At 42.2% G+C, this 22,124-nt stretch overlaps 1 protein-coding gene across 5 annotated transcripts in view; it reads right to left on the reverse strand.

Moving 5' to 3' along the window:
* Positions 1–22,124, reverse strand: part of Ube4b (ubiquitination factor E4B) — a 113,218-nt gene that overhangs the window by 73,344 nt on the left and 17,750 nt on the right. For 4 of the 5 annotated variants that reach the window (XM_015501417.2, XM_015501418.2, XM_048783635.1 and 1 more), the window contains exon 2: positions 9,841–10,027. The exons of the other annotated variant lie outside the window; for it this stretch is intronic. In XM_015501417.2, the coding sequence (XP_015356903.1) occupies positions 9,841–10,027 (187 nt within the window). The remainder of the gene's footprint in view (positions 1–9,840; positions 10,028–22,124) is intronic. 5 annotated transcript variants of the gene reach the window in all.

Here is a 22,124-nt window from a genome sequence, read left to right on the forward strand (position 1 = left end):
TTCAATCTGGTTAGGAAAACAAGACAAACGAACCACTAAGACTGGCTACTGTGGCACAGTATCTATTGGTTACAGAGCTACCAGGGTGAATAGGACTTCTAGGACAGGAAGAGGATGTGCTCTGAAAAGCAGCACATCAGTTATATCAAGAGGGAGGTGCCTAGTTACAGAGGACCTTCAAAAGTCCTTGGACCAGATTACCGTGGGAAACGTGGGAAACGGAAATGGGAAAACAAGCAGGTCTTGGGCACAGGGAAGTGGCATGTCCTACCTCGCTTCAGCTCCCTAAGGAACAGAGACAAGTTTTATGGAAACCACTCACACACAGGGTCATCCCTGCGCCTGCACTGCACTGGGAAGCATGACTAAGGAATGAAAGCAGTGCTGTGGCGCAGTGTGTGTCCCCTGCATAGGCAGAATGCCAGCGGGCACCTGGAGTCAGATGCAGGCAGCTGGTAAAGCTGTGAGCACCGCAGAGACTGCAGGATGAGGGAGAGCAGCGAGAGGATGGACCGCCCCCCATCACAACAGGAAGCCCATTCCCAGCACTACATGCCTCTCCCTGGGAAGACATCAGCACCTGTTCCAGATCCACCAAGTAACTAGTATGACCCCAGCTCAGAAATGACACAACACCCCTTAGTAGCCAAAATGCCACTTCAGAGACATGAAGTGACCAGGCTGCACAGGACATACTTGTTACATTCAGAGAACTAAAATGTATGTGATAAAATGTGTTTGGTGAAAGGAGAGGATGTGACGAGGTGGAGGGAACAGAGGCATCTCCCTCGGCTACAGGAAAGAGGTGGGCGGGAAAAGGGATGCAATGTACATGACAGAACCAAGAGCAGCAGACTCCAGAGCCCAGGGGCCTTTGAGAGGCCACTGCAGCTCTGCCCCGGGGCCTTTCTGGAGCAGTTTTGTTTGGTCCTCGGGACAGAACCCAGGGTCAGCTAAGCGCATGCTCTACTGCTGAGCTGCACAAGCAGCCCCCACTTAAACCTTCTCCCTCTCCCAAGCTGCAGACCCAGTAGAAGTTGGGGGGAGAATCTTAACACATTCCTGATAGTGTTCATAGCAAAAAACAATTTACTTCAAAAAAAAAAAAATGGCTTCTAGTTAAAATTCCTACAAATACACTAAACAATAACGATGCTTATTAGACTCAAAATTCTGAAAAAAGCCATTAAAAGAGGACTGTCCCCTGCACCAGCAATCGTCACCAGCCCATTCTCACCACAGGATTTCTGCATCTCCTTTTCTTCAGTCTGAAAAGATCACCCCACAGATCCTGCCAGGCGAGCTCCTTTCCTTCACTCAGGCCTCTGCTAGAAATGTTCGATCTGAGGGGCTCCCTGCAGTCCTCCCTGAAGCACCACTCTGGTGCTCCCCACAATCAGCACCACCTGACGGGTTTCAAGAGGTTTTTTTTTTTTTTTTTTAATATTTTATTTACATTTTAGTTTTCGGCAGAGACAACATCTTTGTTTGTATGTGGTGCTGAGGATCGAACCCGGGCCGCACACATGCCAGGCAAGTGCGCTACCACTTGAGCCACATCCCCAGCCTGAGAGGTTCTGTCTGCGGCTGTGCTGTCAGGCAGCCAGCACCAGCACCTGGACATGTCGCAGGTTAGTCTCTTTCACTTAGTCACCAGCGAAGCCCTCGAGGCCACTCACTGAAACACGTATCTCTGTACCCCTGGTTTCTAATTCAGTGCCCAGCAAACCTAAGCACTTGACATGAATTCAAATGTAAGAACAGGAGCAGGCTGAAAAAGACCAGCAATCAGGCAAAGGAAATGAATTCTGATCCAGACCCCTGCTACTGTTTTGTTTTGTATTGGGGGTTGAACCCAGGGACACTTTACCACTGAGCCACATCCCCAGCCCTTTTTATTTATTTTGAGATAGTCTTGCTAAGTTACCTAGGCTGGCCTCAAACTTGCCTCTGGCCTTCTTCAGCCTCCTGAGTATCAGTGACCACAGGTCTATGCCTCCATGCCTAATTCATTTGGCTTTTTAACTAGTCCCAAAAAGGCTCTGCTATTCATTTCTCCCTTTTAAAGCTGAAAGCCTTAACTGGGATCCACAGATGGAAAACAGGACTTGAGGCTGAAATGACAGCACTTGGTTGATCAGCCCTAGGTCTTTATGATTTGGAAAATTAATAAAGGAACATAAATAATTATATCATCACCTTTAAAAATATTTTGAAAGCTATTTCTATATAACTTCTTTGTTTTATAATCATGTGTATGTTGTTATATGTATTTAAAAATATTTTGTGAGAAGTCAATTAAAGGTTTCACCATCTTGCCAGAGGAACTGTGGAAAGACAACAGCTAAGAACTCAGTTCTAGAGACAACCTGAGGACAGGTTCCACAAGACCTAAGAATCCTGACAAGATGAAACCAGCTAATAAAAGATTCATTGTGGGAATCCTGGGCAAGAATGTCCATCTCTTAAAAGAAGTCAAAACAGGAAGGGTAAGGCCTGAGCTGAATAAATTCAAGATGTGTGATGGGTAAACATCAAAGAGAGCTGAGGGAAGGTAGCATTATTCCAAAATAAGACTTTAAAAATCATCCAAGAGGGCCTAAGACGTCCTGAAGGTGATGCATTAAAAAAAAAAAAAAAAAAAAAACCTAAAGATGGGAAAGAAATTAAGAAAATCCCTCCCAGAAATTTAATAAACAGATGTGATTTCTTTTATTGTCTGTGCTGGGGACTGAATGTAGGGCCTCACACATGCTCAGCACTGAACTCTACACCCAGCCCACCAGATTTTCAAAAGAAGTTCAAAGAACGCTTCTGCTCGACTGGACTGTAAGCTCTTCAAGGAGGACACTGAGTCTTACTGTCTTTGCACTCCAGGGAACTAGCACTGCACTTGACCTGCTGTAAGCCCTATCACTTAAATGTCAAAGTAGAGTAACCAAAGATGGCTTTTAAAAAGTGGCAATCATTCCTAGGGAAAATCTGACCCATATACGTAAAGTTTTAAGAAATGCAAAAACAAAGTCAAATAACTAAAAGTTGCCTGAATCAAAACAGAGCTACCTGGATCAAACCCAAACCAAGCTGAAGCTGGGAGGAGGAAGAAGGAGCTCCCCCTACTCATGCCTCTGGGAAAAACCATTATGGGGACTTTGCACAAAGGCCACTGCATTCATATACAAAAAACACTTCCATGAGGACATCTGCCCAGTAACTGCCTATTCAGCCTTGATGCCACCCTTGTTATTGATTCTTGCCAATAATAACTGTTTCCAGCCTTCCTCATTTGATCTTTAAAAACCCCATCTTCCTTTGCACCACTAGATAAGCCTATCTGTCCAAGAATGCATTCTGGATAATAATCCCCTTCTTACTCCTGAATAAACTCATTGTTTCTTTCCAAAGCCTTTCTCTCCTGTTATTTTAAGTTGAAATAACAATTCAGCAAAAATATTAAGAAATTTCTGAGAATGAAGAATACAGAATGTGGAACACCAACAACCTCTTGTTAGGGGAGGGGTGGCGAGCACCAAGGATTCCACAGGGGTCACAGGTAACATTTACGTTACCCTCTACATCTAAAATACTTTGCTCTGGGTTTTTTTTGTTGTTGTTGTTGTTTTAATTTTAGGAGAAAATGAATAAGCATAATGTTAGTAAATGTTCCTTGAATAAAATTCAACTCTTGCCAGGCATAAAAGGCAAGAGGGAGGCTGAGGCAAAAGGATCCCAAGTCGAAGGCCAGCCTGGGCAACTCAGCAAGTTTGACTCAAAATAAAAAAAATTTTTTAAAAGGGCCTAGAGCTGTAGCTCAGTGATAAAGCACTTGCCTAGCATGCATGACATATGGATTCCAGCCCCAGAGCCACAAAAAGAAAAGTAAATAATATTTCTATTTAGAAGTTGGGTCTTTGCATATGTAAGCAAGTCAATGAGGTCACACTGGATGAGGGTGATCCTTAATCCAAAGACTGGCATCTTTATAAGAAGGATGGAGGCCAGAAGTCTGAAGTTAAGATGCTGGCAGAGGTGCACACGTGTAATTCTAGTGGCTTGGGAAGCTGAGGCAGGAGGATCGAGAATTCAGAGCCAGCCTCAGCAAAAGCGAGGTGCTAAGCAACTCAGTGAGACCCTGTCTCTAAATAAAATATAAAATAGAGCTCAGTGTGTAGTTCAGTCTAGTGCACCTGAGTTTAATCCCCAGTACCCCCCCCCAAAAAAAAAAAATAAAAGGTGCTGTCAGGGCCATGGTCCTTTCAAAGGCTCTAAGAAAGAATCCCTGGCTTTTCTGCTCTTCTGGCAACTTCTGGTATTCCTTGACTTGTGATGGGAAGACTCTGATATCTTGTCTCGCCTTCACATGGCTGTCTTCCTTTTGTGTGAATCTGTCCAAAATTCCCTCTTCTTACAAAGATGCCACATTCTGAGAAAATATATTTCTACTGTTTTAAGACATCAGAATTAAGCCAGGCACGGTGGTTCATGCCTATAATGCCAGAAGCTCCAGAGACTGAGACAGGAAGATTCCAAATTTAAGGCCATCCTCAGTAACTTAAGCCCTAAGCAACTTAGCAAGACCCTGTCTCAAAATAAAAAATAAAAAGGGCTAGGGTTGTGGCTCAGTAGTTAAGCACCCCTTAGATCATTCCCCAGTACCAAAAAATGAAAAAAAAGATATCAGGTTTATGGCACCTTGTTGGGGCAGCCCTGGGAAATGAACACAGAAGCCAAGAGTATGGCAAGATGCTGGGTCTGCATGTTGGAGAATCAACCTGCGGGACCCCCTACAGCTTCCCAATCCTTGATTTAGTTACTTGCAACTGAAAGCACCCTAAGGCTTTCAGATAAGGGGCTCCTTACAATGTCTGATAGAAAGCACTTCTAAAACAATAAAAAAGAAAAAGACACAGAGCTGGAGTTTTGGCTCAGTGGTAGAGCTCTTGCCTCACATGTGTGAGACACTGTGTTCAATTCTCAGCACCGCATATAAATAAATGAACAAAATAAATGTCCAAAGTCTAAAAAAAAAAAAAGAAGAAAGAAAAAGACAATCCCTTGTCTAAGCTGTACCACCCTGATCATATCAGATCTCTTCTGCTTTTTTTTTTTTTGCAGTGCTGGGGATGAAACTCAGAGCCTCCAGCATTCTAGGCGTGTGCCCTCCCATTGAGACACGCCCGCAGCCCTGAGCCAGATCTCTTCTGATCTCCAAAGCTAAGCAAGGTGGGGACTGGTTGGCATGCAGGTAGGAAGAAACACTTCTTGACTCTGAACACAAGTCTCTCCTTCACATTCAGTGGATGATAAATCTAGCCATGGGCCCGCTAACTTCTAAAACAACAGAAAACAAGCATAAGCAATTATCTTCCTTGTGATAGATAACCTTTCATCTCTAAATGCACAGCTATCATATTTTCTTAAAATTTCTTGAAGTTATACATGCCCGTGTCATTTTGCTTTATCTGTTACGAATCATTTCTTAATTCAACCCAACTCATTATTAATGATTTAATGAATAACATCCAGGCACTGGTGACACAGCAGTGAACAAAATGGGCACAAGTCCTTGCCAATAGGTGAGCATACAAAACAGAACACACCCTACTACACCTGCAGTATCTGCTGACAGTTAAGAGCTAGAAAAGGATCCATGTCAGTGGTAGCAACTGCAGGCAGTGGCCAAGGACCAAGGTCATCTTACTGAGGAAGTGACACTTGAGTAACACCTGAAGCATTGTTTCTAAAGTGTGTATAGCCTAAGCAAAGAAATAGCAAACGCAAATGACCCAAATTAGGGTCCTGCCTGGAATGTTCCAGGACCAAGAAAATCAGCATGCCTGAGCAGAGAAAACGGGAGAGCAGTGGGAAAGGGGTCACACCTCCTGCTGATCACACACAGCCCTGGGGCATGGTGGGGGCTCTAAAAGACTTTTGTCTTGAGGAAGGGAGGGAGCCACTGGTGGATTCTGAAAAGAGATGACACAATCTGCCTTGTGGAGGGTTTTATTTTTCTTTTTACTTGTTTATTTAATAAATCACGAATTTGTTTATCCAACCTGCCAAAGCATAGCTAATATAACCACCTGTTTGTAATTATGAATAATGGTGATTATGTGAGAAACATAATCAGGAGATTATGGAGAAACTGGCATTTCGATGCACTGCCAAGAGCTAACCACTGAGAGGACACCCAAGTGTTTGTTAGTTTGTGACAACGTAATAAACCTGCTGTAAGAAACAACACTGCTGTTACGAAACACTGCACTATGCACCAGGGCTCGGTGGCTGTGTGCTGAGAGTGCAGCCAGCATGGGCCTAGAGAGACCAGGCAAGAGGCCTCGCCAGCAACAGAGCAGAGATGCTGGTGCCTCGGGCTTAGGAAGGGACAAGGGGTGACAAGCAGAAGTTGACAATCTGGTCTTCTTCTAGTTTGCTGATGGGCTGAGAGCCGGGGGCTTCAAGCTGCAGCCCACAGGCCAAGTCCCCTCACTACCTGCTTCACTGAGTTGAGTTTTACTGTAACACAGTCACACTTGTTTGTTTACATACTGCCTACGGCTGCTTTTGTGCTATGGACAGAGATGAATAGCTGTTACCTTATGGTCTGTTAAAAAAAAAAAATTGGCCCTTTACAGAAAGTATGCCAATCCACAGTCCAGCATATAAGATAAAAACAAAAGGGATGATGTTTCAGGCTTAAGCAACTTGAAAAAAAAAATGAGTTCTCACTTATTGAAATGATGGCCTGGAAGAAGATAAGATGAAGGAACTATCAAAACTTCACTTTAGAGGCGTTAACTGGGAGATGCTTATCAAGACATACTAGCAAAGATGTCAAACAGGCCATTAGATTATAAATTTTCAGATGCTAGGTCTGAGCTTGGGCTGGGGCTGTGGCTCAAGCAGTGGCGCGCTCGCCTGGCATGCGTGCGGCCTGGGTTCGATCCTCAGCACCACATACAAACAAAGATGTTGTGTCCGCCGAAAACTGAAAAATAAATATTTAAAAATTCTCTCTCTCTCTCTCTCTTTAAAAAAAAAAAAAAAAGAATTAGGTCTGAGCCAAAGATATAAACTTAGGAATCATCAAATTAGAGGTAGTAATTAAAGCCAAGAGAACAGATGAAATCAATAAGGAAAACACAGATGTAGAGAACAAGATTTTAAATATTGAACCCTGGCATCCTATCATTTAGAAATCAGGGAAATGAAAAAGAACCATGCGAAATACTAAGAAGGAGCAGATAAGAGACAGGATGAAAACCAAGAGAACTGAGTGGTATTCTGAAAACCAAAAGAAAAAAGTATTTTAAGGCAGAGATGGTGATAGCCTGTGTCAAAAGAGGCTGAAAGATCAGACCAGTGACTCAGAGCAAACCACAAAAGGCCTCCCCACCTGGAGTCAATTTAGCAGAGGATACAAGGACAAAAGGAGGAGATTCGGAGGACTAGACTCATTCCAAAACTTCTGGGGTGAAGAGCTGCAAAAATGGGGTGGAAGCTGGCAGGGGAAACAAGATTAAGAGAGTTCCTTTCTAAAATTCCCATAACAGGAGAAGTAACAGCATGAATACAGATTACTACAAAAATCCCCTTGAGATGGGAGAACTGATGAGGCAGGACAAGAGAAAGGAACTAGAACCACGGCCCGGAGTAAGTCAGAGGGAACAGGATTCAGGACCCAGCTTCAATGACACAGAGGCAGTTCATTCTAAGAAAAACTGAGCACACGCAGAGGCAGGCAGCTGGATGCCATGGGGGTACAGGTTCCCTCTTGCCTGCATCCGCATTCTCAATGAAACAGGATGCTGAGAGAGTATAATGTGTGACGACTGGAGGATAAGGTATGACATCTATTTTAGAAAGAAAAGTGGACTGGGAAATATGCTGCAACTGCCTGACAGTATTATGGGTCCACTTGAGTTTGTGATCATGAATTTGTCTTGTTCCAGGGTATGAAACAGAGGACAGGACAGAAATGGGACTTAACCAGAATTGTGATATAACAAAGCAAGAAAGATAAAGTGAGAAAAAGGCACTCCTCTGCACAAGTTCTAGAACTGCGGGTATGGCCTGATCATGGTGAGACAAATAGAACAGCTGTTAGCACTTTTCCAAAGAAAAGATAAAATCACCACTGGAACCCTAAAATTTCAGTCCTACTGAAAGACAATTACACTTTGCAAAGTTATACAGAAGAAACATTTCAGACAAAGGTATTCATTACTAATTTTGATTTTTAGCCTGAATATCCCTCTTTTATAATTAATAGAATTAAGGATAAGAGGGCTGGGGATATAGCTCAGTTGGTACAGTGCTTGCCTCACCTGCACAAGGTCCTGGATTCAATCCCCAGCACACCACACACACACACACACACACACACACACAAAATGTTAGAAGAATTAAGGATAAGAATTTTTTCTGGAAAATGAAAAGGAACCTCCACCAATGCTTAAGAAGTTATAGTAACTGAAATATTTTTAATTAACAAATAATCCTAGCTCAAGAAGACAGATTATTTGGAAGGTTGACAAAGGCAGAATACATGAAATAATCATGGAACTAATAGTCATAGATCAAATTATTAGATATGATGATCCGTGCAATCTTAGAATCTACTTTCTAATGGCTTAAATTATAAAACGGCAATCATAATAATTATTATAATGACACCATATTTTGTATGATAGAAAAGTTCAAATAGAGCTGAGTATGGTGATACACACCTGTAATCCCAGCAGCTATGTAGGCTTAGGCAGGAGGATCACAAGTTCAAGACCAGTTTCAGCAACTAAAGAGAGACTGTCAGCAATTTAGCAAGTCCCTCAGCAACTCAGCAAGACCCTATCCTCAAACTGAAAAAAATAAAAAGGGTTGGGGATATGGCTCAGTGGTAGAGCAACCCTGGGTTCAATCTCCAGTACCAAAAAAAGAAAGAAAAGGTCACATGGAAAAAATATTTTTCAAATATGCAGTATAAATCAACATCATTATTTTTCTTTCTTTTTTTTTTTGATAGACCTTTATTTTATTTATTTTATGTGGTGCTGAGAATTGAACCCAGTGCCTCACACATGCCAGGTAAGTGCACTACCGCTGAGCCACAATCCCAGCCCCTCAACATCATTATTTTTCAAGAGTTCCAGATATCAACTATCAGCTTGTTTAAAGAAATAAATCTTGACTATAGTTAAATGGTTGCCAATGAGGTAGTTACCCAATATCACATCAGGTGAAGTTTTCTGATTTGTTTTGCTTTGTTTGCAGTGCTAGGGATGGAACCCAGGGCCTTGCACATGCTAAGCAAATGCTCTACCACTGAGCTGTACCTTCAGCCCCAGGAGACATTCATACCCTGAAAATTTAGAGAACCAGTTCTGTGCCAATGCAGCATAAAGGAAATTTGTCTTTTGACCATGAAATCAATTTTTGCATTTTTATATTATTTTTTCTTAACAGGTGGGGGTAGCTCAGTGGTAGAGGCTGTGCTTATCATACCCAAAACCCTGGGAACAGAGGGAGCAAGGGAAGATAGGAGAGAGGGAAAAAGGAAAGCATCAACAAATTCATAAAATCAGCAGGACCCAATTCAGTCTTAATCCCCTTGCCAGCAGAGATGAAACCTGAGCCTGTTTGAAGGAAGATAGAAGGTAAGGCAAAGGAAATCCACCAGTTCGACAGATCATCACCAAAAATGAGCAGACAATAACAAAACACACTGCAAAAATCTTTATCCACTACTGCTTGCCATCATTGTGGTGGACCCTCCTGACCATTGGCTTAGCAGAAAGCTGAGATCAGAAGTACAGGCTTCCCAGATAGGAAGCTGCGGCTTACCTGCTGCACCTATTGGGGAGGTAGCTGGGGTCATGTTGTGGACATTGAGACCAAGACTCTGGGAGGGGCCTGGGGCTGACGCTGCTATCGGGGGCCCTGGAGGGTTCTCCCTCTGGGGAGAGGTAAGCGGGGTGCTCGGCTGGGAGGTCTGTCCACCAGCAAGTCGTGCCAGGCGCCGCCGTCGGATCTACAACAGGAGGGGAGAGAGGGCATTGCGTGACTCAACAGTAGAAACACTGCACCTGAGCATAACTGTATCCCTGCTGCTGACGACATCAAGGGCCACAGCAGAGCCTCATGGCCTCATAGGCCTTGAAAAGGAAGCACTCATTTGAGAGAGTAACTCAGCAAATCAGCTTTCTTGCAAACCGCCAACTCACTTTTTAAAGACCATCTTAATCACCTTACCATCTGTTTACTGTACCTCCTTGACTGAACTTCCAATAAGCATACTACCCTTCTACACAACAGAGCCTGTTATTTATTTGAGATTATATTTTTCAATGTTAGGGATGAAACCCCAGGCCTCACATGCTAGGCAAGCCCTCTACAGCTGAGTTACGTCCCCAGTGAGCCATTTTAATTAAATGCTATCACTTGATCACTTAAAATAGGTAAGATTTAAAATAGTCATTTTAATTCAATGAGAGAAAGAAAAAAGTTACACTAAGACAAATTTTACCAATAGTTTCAGGAGCAAATGATTTTGTTGTTTTTACTTGATTACAATGAAAATATAATCTGCCACTTTTTCTTCTCAATACTCCAGAGTTATCAAGTAATTATAAATATGTGCCACAAAATCACAGTAGATCACAAAAATGTTTTATTCACATTTTCATAGTCATTAATTCTAGGCACTCAATCAACTCACTGACTACCTGCTGCCACAGGTATGAGGATACAAAGTTACTTGAGGCAGCTGGGCCTGAGCAGGCATCAGAGAGAAGGAAATCAACCAGGCTGGACAGCTCCTCTGCTGGGAATATGGAAGAATGAAAGTTCACGATGGCAAATGCTCACAGGGAGCCTCATCTGAACTAGGAACCACCCTAACACTGCAGAAAACCTGCTCCTCCCATCATTTTTAGACAGGAATTCCCCCAGAGTCCTCACTAAAAGTTCAGCAGCCCCTCCCTGTGCCTCTGCTGCAAAGGAACTTCAATGAACTTACATCAACCCCTGAAGTTGTTTGGTTGGTCACTGTGTCTACTTAATTAGATTATATAAATTCCTTGAAGAAAATATTAAGTCTTACTTAATAAATACTTCTGTGGCACTTACTACCTTGTAGCATGGTTCTAAGAACTTATAAGTATTTACCTACTTAATCCTCATAATGACCCATTAAGACAGGTGCCTGTAACATACCCACTTTATCTAGGCACAAACTGAGGCACAGAAACACTGTATACATTGGTGACACTGCTGGCTACCAAGTGGCAAAGCTGGCTTCTGTTCTCATGCAGTCTGACTCTAGTCTGTAATTGCATCACTACACCAACCGTTTAGGATCTCCAGGGTCCCCAAGACGTTTCCAGAAAGTCTCTGAAGCAAAAACTATTTTTATAAAAATACCAAGACAATTGTCTCTTTCACTTCCATTCTCTTAACAAGTGTCCAGTGGAGTTTTTCAGATGATTTTGTAACAAATTAAATACCAAAGTTAATATGAGAATCAAACTGTCTTCTATTGATTCAGACAGTTAAAAGACTTGCAAAAGTAAAACCAATGTCCCAACTCTCACCAAATTTGTTGTTCAAAATGTATTTTCATTAAAAATGTTATTTATGCTAACATGATTTTTTTAAAATTAATAAATATTTCTTAAACATCTTTAATTTTCCTTGCTGACCTGGTATGACCCACACATGTGAAAGCTACTTGGGATCCTCACTAATTTGTGTGTAAAGGAGTCCCCCAGACCTCCTGTTCCACTCGTCTTAATCTCCATGAAGTCCAGCACAGCATCTGCTCCCAAATAGGCACTGCTGACCTGAACTGACCAGAGCAGAGGTCACTGCACATCACCCATGGGAGAGCGGACACTGGGGTGAAAAAAATTTCTGAAAGAAACTGAAGAAATATTTATTTCATGGAAGAACTGGTGGAGGGCAGGAATCCACCTGTTCCAGCCTATTACTCAAGCCTAGAGGTCCATGCATGCCCTCTTCCTCCCCCTCACCTCCTCAAACACTGCCAATTTATCACCAAGTTTTGTCACTTTTTCTTGAGTCCACCTCTTCCCAACCCCATGCCTCCACTGTATCCAGGCCACCATCCTCTCTTACCAGGGCCTCCACAAAAGCTTTACAACAAATCTGTCCATGTCCATTGTGACCTGGTAAAGCACAGGCCTCATATTCCTTCCTTAAACCACTTTCAAGATTTCAGATTTTAGAAAGGCAAATGAAAACCATGATTAGATACCACCTCACATTAGGATGGCTACTATTAAAAAAAAAAAAAACTATTTGCCTGATTGTGAGGATTTTGACAAATCAGAACCCTTATGCTGGGCTGGGGCTGTGCCTCAGTGGTGGAGCGCTCCCTTAGCATGCGTGGGGCACTGGGTTCGATCCTCAGCACCATGTAAAAATGAAATAAAGATATTGTGTGTCCACCTACAACTAAAAAATAAATATATTCTTTAAAAAAAAAAAAAGAACCCTTATGCACTGCTGGTGGGAATGTCAAATGATACAGCCACTATGAAAACAGTTGGGGGGGGGTCCTCAAAAAACTGAAACAGAATCACCATATGATCCAGCAATTCCACCTGAGAATATACCCCAAAAAACTGAAAGCAAAGACTCAAAGAAAAAATTCTGTACTGTGTCTCATCAACAAATGAACAAATAAATAAATGGCATACAGAATTACCAGGTATAAGTGTGTGTGTGTGTGTGTGTGTGTGTGTGTTTGTGTGTATGTGTATTAATGCATATACCTACATAGAGAGGCTAAGTACTAGAGATTGAAATCAGGGTCTGAGACATGCTGGGCAGGTCCTCTACCACTGAGTTCTATCCCAGCCCTACCATGATATATGTTACTTAACCTTAAAAAGGAAGGAAATTGCTGGGCTCAGTGGTGCACACCTGTAATGCCAGCGGCTCGGGAGGCTGAGACAGGAGGACCGCAAGTTCAAAACCAGCCTCAGCATAAGTGAGGTGCTACGCAACTCGGTGAGACCCTGTCTCTAAATAAAATACAAAACAGGGATGGGGACTTGGCTCAGTGGTTGAGTGCCCCTGAGTTCAATCCCTAGTATCACCGCTCCTCCCCACAAAAAGGGAAGAAAACTGACATAAGCTAAAACACAAATGAACCTCGAGGACAGTCAGTAAAAGACTGACTGATTCTACATTTATAAAGTTCCTGGAGTAGTCAAAATCACAGTGTAGAATGTTGGCTGCCAGGGGCTGGAAGGGAGGGAGGAATAGAGTCACTGTTTGTTGAAAACTGTTTCAGTTTCAGTTTTGCAAGATGAAAGGAGTCTAGGAGGTGGGTGACTGCAATGGCTATGCAACAATGTGAATGTCTTTAACCTGTCTGAAGTTACACTTAACAGTAGATTTGGGGGCTGGGGTTATGGCTCAGTGGTAGAGCACTAGTGAGATGTGCAAGGCCCTGGGTTCGATCCTCAGCACCACATATAAATAAATAAAATAAAGTTACTATGTCCAACTACAACTACAAAAAATAAATATTAAAAAAAAAAGAGTAGATTTTGTTAATCTGTATTTTATGATTTTTTAAAAAATGCAAAAAAGTTTGAGATTAGACTCAGTTATAAGTCTCTAAGTTCACTGCAAAATCATCCTCCTTAGCAGGCAGCAATCAAACAAACTGGAGAGGTAAGTGGAAAAGGTTCCAAATAACTCAATGTAAACAGTGAAGCCACTTAGAAGAACTTGAATGGAGTTTGGGCTGAAACATAAGCATCTCATCTTACTGATTGTCTGAACATTGACAGGCAGGTACCTTTATATGTAAAATTTGAAACATGTAACTTTCTGCTTTGCATTTAGTAACCAATGCAAAGTTTTCTAAGAAGTCTCTTGGAAACACTCTAGACTCTAAGGAAACATGTTCTTTTCTGAAAAATAATTTTTTTTTTCAAAATTTTTTTAAATGTTGATGAACCTTTATTTTATTCATTTATTTATATGCAGTGTTGAAAATTAAGCCCAGCTAGGCAAGTGCTCTACCACTGAGCCACAACCCAGCCCCTGAAATATAATTTTTTAATTAAATTATTTATTTATTCTAATTTCTTATATATGATGGCAGAATGCAATTCATTTCATATTACACATATAGAGCACAATTTTTCAAGTCACTAATTGTACAAAGTATTTTCACAGCATTCGTGTCTTCATACATATACTTAGGGTAATGACATCTAACTCATTCCACCATCAGTCCTACCCCCTTGCCCTCTCCTCTCCCTTACCTCCGTCCCCTTTGCCCTATCTAAAGGTCCTCCATTCTTCCCATGCTGTCCCCATCACCATTATGAGTCGGCATCCTCATATCCTAAAATATAATTTTAAACTCAAAAGATTACATCCTAATTGGCTGGCATGGAAAACTACAATCAAACTGAGGGCCTTATCTCCTAACACACAAACTGCCTATTTGACAGGCAGAAGGTGCTCACAATCTGTTTCTTTTCTTTCTGACCAAAGGCAAAACAATTTCCTCAACATCTGAAATACCTCTGAAATTGACATATATCTGAAAGTCAGATTTATGGCTGATGGTCTCCTATAATCACTGTGAGTGAAAACATACAAAGTCTAGTATCAAAACTATCACAATGAGCCAGGCACAGGGGCACACACCTATAATCCAAGCAACTTATGAGGTTGAGGTAGGAGGATTGAAAGTTTGAGGCTAGCCTGGGCAACTTAGCGAACCCTGTATCAAAATAAAATAAAAAGGAATATAGCTCAGTGGTACACCCCTGGGTTCAATCCCCACTACCATTAAAAAAAAAAAAGAAGAAAAAGTCACACTAGGCACCAGTGGCTTGGATAATAACCCTGGAGACAACAGGAAGACACACTATTTCCCCAGAAACCAAACTACTATAGATGGGATGGGAGTGGTCAATCTGATGTGGGCAGCAACAGTTCCAAAACAATCCCCAAATCAAATGCAGCCAGCAGAAAAGACCACCACTACTAACTGCCTTCTTTTTTAAAGGTGCCAGCCACATCACCAACACTGGATGGCAGAGGATGGCACTGAGGGGAAAGGCTCAGCCATGGACAACTGCAAGACCAAAGTCATCCAGAGGCAGATTTCAAAATGCAACAAGCTAGAGCAATAGCTTAACCTATTTATTTATTTATTTTAAACTTTTTTTAGTTGTAGATGGACATAATATCTTTGTTTATTTTTATGTGGTGCTGAGGATCGAACCCAGTGCTTTACACGTGTGAGACAAGTGCTCTACCATTGAGCTACAGTCCAAGCCCTTAATCAATTTATTTTGCTGATATGTTCCTTTATATATTTATGTCAGTATAAATAACACACTTTTTTTTAAAGAGACAGAGAGAGAGAGAGAGAGAGAGAGGGAATTTTTTTAATATTTATTTTTTAAGTTTTCGGCGGACACAACATCTTTGTTTGTATGTGGTGCTGAGGATCGAACCCGGGCCACACGCATGCCAGGCAAGCGCGCTACCGCTTGAGCCACATCCCCAGCCCCAACACACAATTTTTTAAATGTAAGTATTGGGGAGATCCTAAGTGATAAGAAAGTATGCTATGACAGTTCCCCTACAATCCATTCTCCACATGGCAATCATAGTAATTATTTAAAAATGTAATAGCTGGTCCCAGGGGCACAAGCCTGTGATCCCAGATACTCTGAAGGCTGAGGAAGAAGGATCACCTGGGCAACCTGGCAAGATCCTGTTTCAAAATAAAAATAAATAAATAGTAATAAAGTCAGGGGATGTAGCTGGGTGGTAAAGCACACCTGGGTTCAATCTCCAAAAAAGATATTCAAAGAGCAGACACCGTATTAGGAGGCTGACAATGACTCCTCTTCAAACATTCACCATGACATTCACCGAGAGCCCAATAGAAGTACCGCAGTATGCTCACAGTCCTGGCCCTCACGGAGGTCCTGTTCCAGTTGAGGTCAAGAGGACAACAGTCAAATGCAAAAGTGCTCCGTGGTCACAAGATCCACTGGGAGAAGTGAAGCCAGGAAGGACTGAGGGGCCTGCACCGCACTCACATAAGTTAGATAGAAGAGCCTCTGGGGGCCCTGAAAGCCCTTGAAGAGAAAGAGGAGCAGCCATGCAGCTATGCAGGAGGCGTGCTGGGCATGCACTTGGCAGGCTCAAGGTCAGCAAGATGGAGGTCCAGGCAGAATGTGCATGGGGAAAACAGCAGAGGAGGCCAGAGGTGGGAAGGGGTCAGACTCCATGTGCCCAGAGGCAGGGGTGGGGGCACTGTCTCTGGGAATCCAAGGAGGGTTACGTCAGAAAAATGATGTTACCTGTCTTACATTTTTAAATTACTGTTCTGGCTTCTATGCAGAACAAAAATTGCAGGAAACAAAGACAATCAGCAAGAGGACTACCTAGGGAGTAAGAGGCAGGGAGAGAAGATGGTCAATGGCTGGCCTGGGTATGAGCTGCGAAGGCTGACAAGTGGCAGATCTGGGATCTGGAGCAAGCTCTCAGGGTCTGCTGCTGGCTGGACCCAGACTGGGAAACCACGTGGAAAAAGGGAACACCTAAGCAACTAAGCATATCTGCTTTCTGAGATGAAGACAATAAAGAAAGGGAAGGGAACCAAAATTCTTTTAGACACTTTTATTAAACATTCAGATGAAATGATCAAATAGATACAGGATATGCAGGACAGAGGGCAGGTTCAAAGGACAATTGGAGAGCTGTCAACCTCAAGATGGCATTTTAGTCATGAGAGATCAAGGAGACCAGGTAAGTTGTGAGTGTGGGGAGAGATAAGATTCTGAGGACAAAGCCCACTGGGGGCAACACCAGTTGCAAGTGATATGAAACCAATAAAGACTGAGACCTCTAAGGCTAGTTCCAGGACAACTAAGATGAGCATTTAAAAAAAAAAAAAGAGAGAGAGAGAGAGAGAGTGAGAGCAATTAACTCTGATTCTACTGATAACATGAAGACTGAGAGCCATGGCTGGGTCAGGCAATGAGGAGGCCATGGGAACCCTGGAAAGAGCTATTCCAATGAAATGCAGTGGATGAAAAGTTTGATTGGAGTGGGTCTAAGAATGGGAAGGAAAAAATGCGGAGACAGGAAGTACAGATATCTGAGGATTTTTTGCCACAAAAAAAGGAGTAGATAAATGGGCCTGGGAGGGAGCAGGAGTTGGAAAGCAGGGAGATGAGAGGGTTTGCTAGTTTGTTGTGTGGTGCTGGGAATCAGACCCAGGGCCTGTGTGTGTGAGGCAATCACTTTATCACTGAGCTACATCCCCAGCCCTATTTATTTTCTGAGACATCGTCTTATTAATTTGCTGAAGCTGGCCTTGAACTTGGGACCCTCCTGCCTCAGCCTCCCAAATCACTGGGATTATAGGTGTGCACCACCACACTCAGCTGCTTATTTGTTTCTAAAGACTGCATGCTGATTGCCAAGTGTGGCAATGCAGATGAGGGACAGAGCCAGGCCAAGTCTCTGGGTGAGCAAGAAGGAACAGGACGTTGTTCCCACGTGGGGCGGTGACCCTGCACAGGAGCAGAGTTCACACACAGTAACAGGAAAAGAAGGCAGAGGGTGCAGGTGCGGGTGTAACACGGAGGGAAGATGGGAGGGAGCGTGGAGAAGTTTCCCTCTGCCTGCCTCTATCTTCTTGATGAAACAGGAGGTGAGGTAGTCAGCTGAGGGTGTGGACAGAAGAGCAAGGTTTAGAGAGAGAAAGACTGTGAAGTGCCATCCAGAAGGGTGAGGGCATAAGATACCAAGGAGATGAAGCAGAATCACTAGGTGGCACTTAGCAAGCTCACAACCCCTTAAGATGGGTGTCAAGAAATCCAAATGAAACCAGCCACAGCTTCAGAGAGGTAGTGTAGGCAGAAAGCTGATTCACCCTAGGTGGGGTCTTGCCAGGCAAGTAGATTAGTGGAGAGTGTACCCAAAAGAGCAACCACGATGGCAGTTCACGGAATCCACCGCCACCATGAAGCAGAGATGTAAGGACTTCTACGGACTGATGACAGGTAGACTGTAGATCACAGTGCAGGGAAGATACAAAAAGAAATGTGGTTTAGCAGAGCAAAATCACTGGATCATCCAGGAAACCCAGGAGCTGGGACCACCATAGATTAGTCACAGGGCCTGTGATACTGGGTAAGGGAACTTACCACTGGGATCTGGAGCAAGCTCTCAGGGTCTGCTGCTGGCTGGACCCAGACTGGGAAACCACGTGGAAAAAGGGAACACCTAATGTGGTACCATTTCCTCAGCTAAGAACAGGGCTGATAAACTCTTCCTGATATAACTTTCTCCTATAGTTGTTAAATAGGATGGTACAGTCATCCCTCAGAATCCATGGGGTTGGTTTTTGGGACTCCCCCCATACCAAAATCCATGGACACTCAAATCCCTTATATGAAATGATATAGTATTTGCATAAAACCTACACATACCCTCTCATATTCTTTAAATCACTTCCCGATTACTTATAATACCTAAGACAACATAAAGACCATGTAAATAGTTGTTCTACTACACTGTTTAGAGACTGACATATACTTAACCGTACATGTTAAATACAGAGGATACACACCACCACACACACACACACACACACACACACACACACACTCACTCACTCACTCCAGTATTTTTTGATCCAGGGTTGGCTGAACCACTGATATGTGGACACAAGGGGCTGAATGAATATGAAAAGTACTTTTATAACAATGGATGAACCTGCTAGGCATGATGTTGCCGGCCTGTAATCCCAGCAACCCAGGAGGCTGAAGCAGGATGATTCCAAGTACAAGGCCAACCTTAGTTAGCAACTTAGCAAAACCCTGTCTCAAAATAATAAAGAGGGCTGGAGATGTAGCTCAGTGGTAAGGTACCTCTGGGTTGGATTCCCAGTACTCTAATAACAGTAACTACAGGCGAAGATAAATTAATTATGGTACACTCCTAACGGGAATCTACAGAGTAATCAAATGAATGAACCACTGCTCTATGCAACAATGTGGATGACTCTCCACATTGCAACCGAGAGCAAAAGCAAGATGTATAGAAGTACGGACTGCTGGGCTGGGGTTGTGGCTCAGTGGCAGAGCGCTTGCCTTGCACATATGAGGCAATGGGTTTGATCCTCAGCTGATTAAATGAATAAAAATAAAATGAATAAACAAAATAAAGATATCGAGTCCATATGTAAGTAAAAAACATTTTTAAAAAAAAGGAAATATAGACTGCTGCTTCCATGTATACAAAGTTTAAAAACAAGAGTAATCCTTGATGGGAAGAGGTGGGGATACAAGAAGACTTGGAAAGGCACAGAGATCTCCCAAGGGGCTTTAAAAAAAATTTCAATACTAAGTTCCCAGGTATTATATCCATGCTGAGAAAATGCATACTTACAACTGGGGGTAATGACTTCACAAATATTTATACTATACTTTGAAACTTATGTTAAACATCGGCTTTTGTATGTTTCAAATAGAATATAACTTTAAAAAATTAATCCTACCTATCCTTCAAAACCCACTGAAAATACTATTCCTGGAGAATTCTATGATCTTTCAGATTTATTGAGAATTCAACAAAAATATCTTATATAAACACTGCAGTTATGATCTACTGAATTAAAAAGGTGGTATTTTAACTGAAAATGTGTTCATGTGTATATTCCAATATGAGGAATGTATGAGGAAACCATTTAAGTTCTCAAAGGAAATCATATTCAGAAATTTATTTCAAGTGTTCAGTTTACCTTAAAGATAGCTGAACTTAAGAGCTCTTGCTTGATTTCAAATCCAAATCTAACCTGTACTACATTTTGCCTATGCAGACTCAAGATACATCACTTAATCTCCGAACTTCAGTTTCCACCTTTTTTTTTTTTTTTTGTATCAGGGACTAAACCAAGGAGTGCTTAATCACTGAGCTACATCCCCAGCCCTTTTAACTTTTTATTTTGAGACAGCGTCTCACTAAGTTGCTTAGGCTGGCCTTGAACTTGAGATCCTCCTGCTCAGTCTCTTTTGAGTTGCTAGGATTACAGGTGTTCTCTACCATGCCCAACTTACCTAAGTTTCTTAAGAGCAGGGATTTTCATTACTTTCCTACGTTCAAATATGAATATACAACCAGTGTGATTCCACATCATGTACAACCACAAGAATGGGAAGTTATATACCATGTAAGTGTAAGATGTCAAAATACAATCTACTGTCCTGTATTCCCAGTGTCTAAAATGGTGCCTGGCCCATAATAGGCTGTCTTTAAATATCTGCTGAATGAATGAAAGAAAAAGTGAAAAATACTAGAAAAATGTGCTACACATAAAATCAACAATTTTCTAGTTAATATTATCTTTTTATGAAATGGGATCTTGCTATGTTGCCAAGTCTGAACTCAAATTTGAAGACTCAAGTGCTCTTTCTACCTTAGCCTTCCAGGCAGCAGGCTGCGCTGCCACACAGTGCCCAGTTTATCACTAGCTTTAAAAGAGCACATTCATGGAACTGGAAACTTTCATGCTAAGTAAAATAAGCCAACCCCCACAAAAAAACCAAAGCAGAAGGTTATCTCTGATATGTGAATGTACACACAATAATTAGGGGCATGAAGCATAAGAAGTTCATTGGATTGGACAAAGGGGAATGAAGGGATGGTAACAGCAAAGACAGCAGATTCAATTGGATATAACTTTCCTACGTTCCTATATGAATACACACCAGTGAAACTCCACATAATGCACAACCACAAGAACGGGAATTTATACTCCATGTGAGTATAATATGTCAAAATATGCCAAGAGAATGGCTTTGTGCAATCCACTCTTCTGGGCCAGGGTTGTGGCTCAGTGGTCGAGTGCTTGCTTAGCAAGCATGAGGCACTGGGTTTGATCCCTGGCACCACATAAAAATAAAAAAAAATAAAAAAAAAAAAAACTATTGTGTACACCTACAACTAAAAAATATTTTTAAAAAATATACTAAAAAGAACAAATAAATTTTTTTTAAAAAAAAAGAGCACATTTCACTATTCTTGAAAAAAATATGAGTCACCTTAAGCATGGATGCCACTTTCAGCCTGAGATGTCAAATGCAGATGTTCTATTCAGTGATGTAAGCAGACAAAACATCCCTGCTCACTGCAATGCCGCTTCAAAGAAGTTTTCCAAGACAGATTTTCACTGTGCTGGGATCCCCCACCACCTCCACAAACCCAGGTGAAAGAAAGAGAAGGAAGGAAAGGAGAGAGAGAAGGGAAAGAGAGGGAAAAGGAAAGAGGAATGAAGAACCAAGACTAAGTGATACGTACTATGGACTGCAAGAGACAGAGAAGGCCCACAGAAGGCTCCCCACAGGTAAGAGAAACGGGGAGTGTTTCTCCCAGTGTTTCTCCTGGAGCAGGCAACACTCTTCAGTGGACTATCCATTCTTACAACGGAGATACCCTGGGACTGGTTTAGCAACCTGAGGATCCCCAGGGAATATATGGACAGGAAGCTCCCAAGAGAATGGCTTTGTGCAATCCACTAATCTGACTACTAAGAGACGCGGGAGCAGCTCAGTGGTAAAGCTCCATCCCCTTTGCCTGGCACACAAAAGGCCCTGAGTTCCATCTCCAGCACTGGGGGTAGGAAAGAAAAACCAGCTGTGACCTCATTTTTATCACACAGAGAACATATGAAATACATGCTAAAAATAGTCTCAACACAAAATATTATCAAAACATTATTAGGCATTCTTTCTTTGCTTGCTCTACTTTTCTACACTACACATAAAAGACTGCTATACTCTCCTTTAAATTCAACAAAAGTCCTATATATAAGAATGTTGTTTTCCCATGTCACAGAGGGGGAAAAAAAAAAGCATAAAAAAGGAACTTCTAATTCCTCAACGTACGCCCCAAACCACAATTTAAACCCAAAAACACTGACCAGGAAATCTCATTCCTAGAGTTTTTCTTGTCCTGTTTCAGTTCTGATTTTACAAATGTCATTAAAATAGGGCTTTCCCCTAAACTGTCCCTATCTGATGTGGCACCCTTACCTTTGTGTTCCTGAT

Source organism: Marmota marmota, unplaced genomic scaffold, assembly GCF_001458135.2.
Source record: "Marmota marmota marmota unplaced genomic scaffold, marMar, whole genome shotgun sequence".
NCBI lineage: Eukaryota > Metazoa > Chordata > Mammalia > Rodentia > Sciuridae > Marmota > Marmota marmota.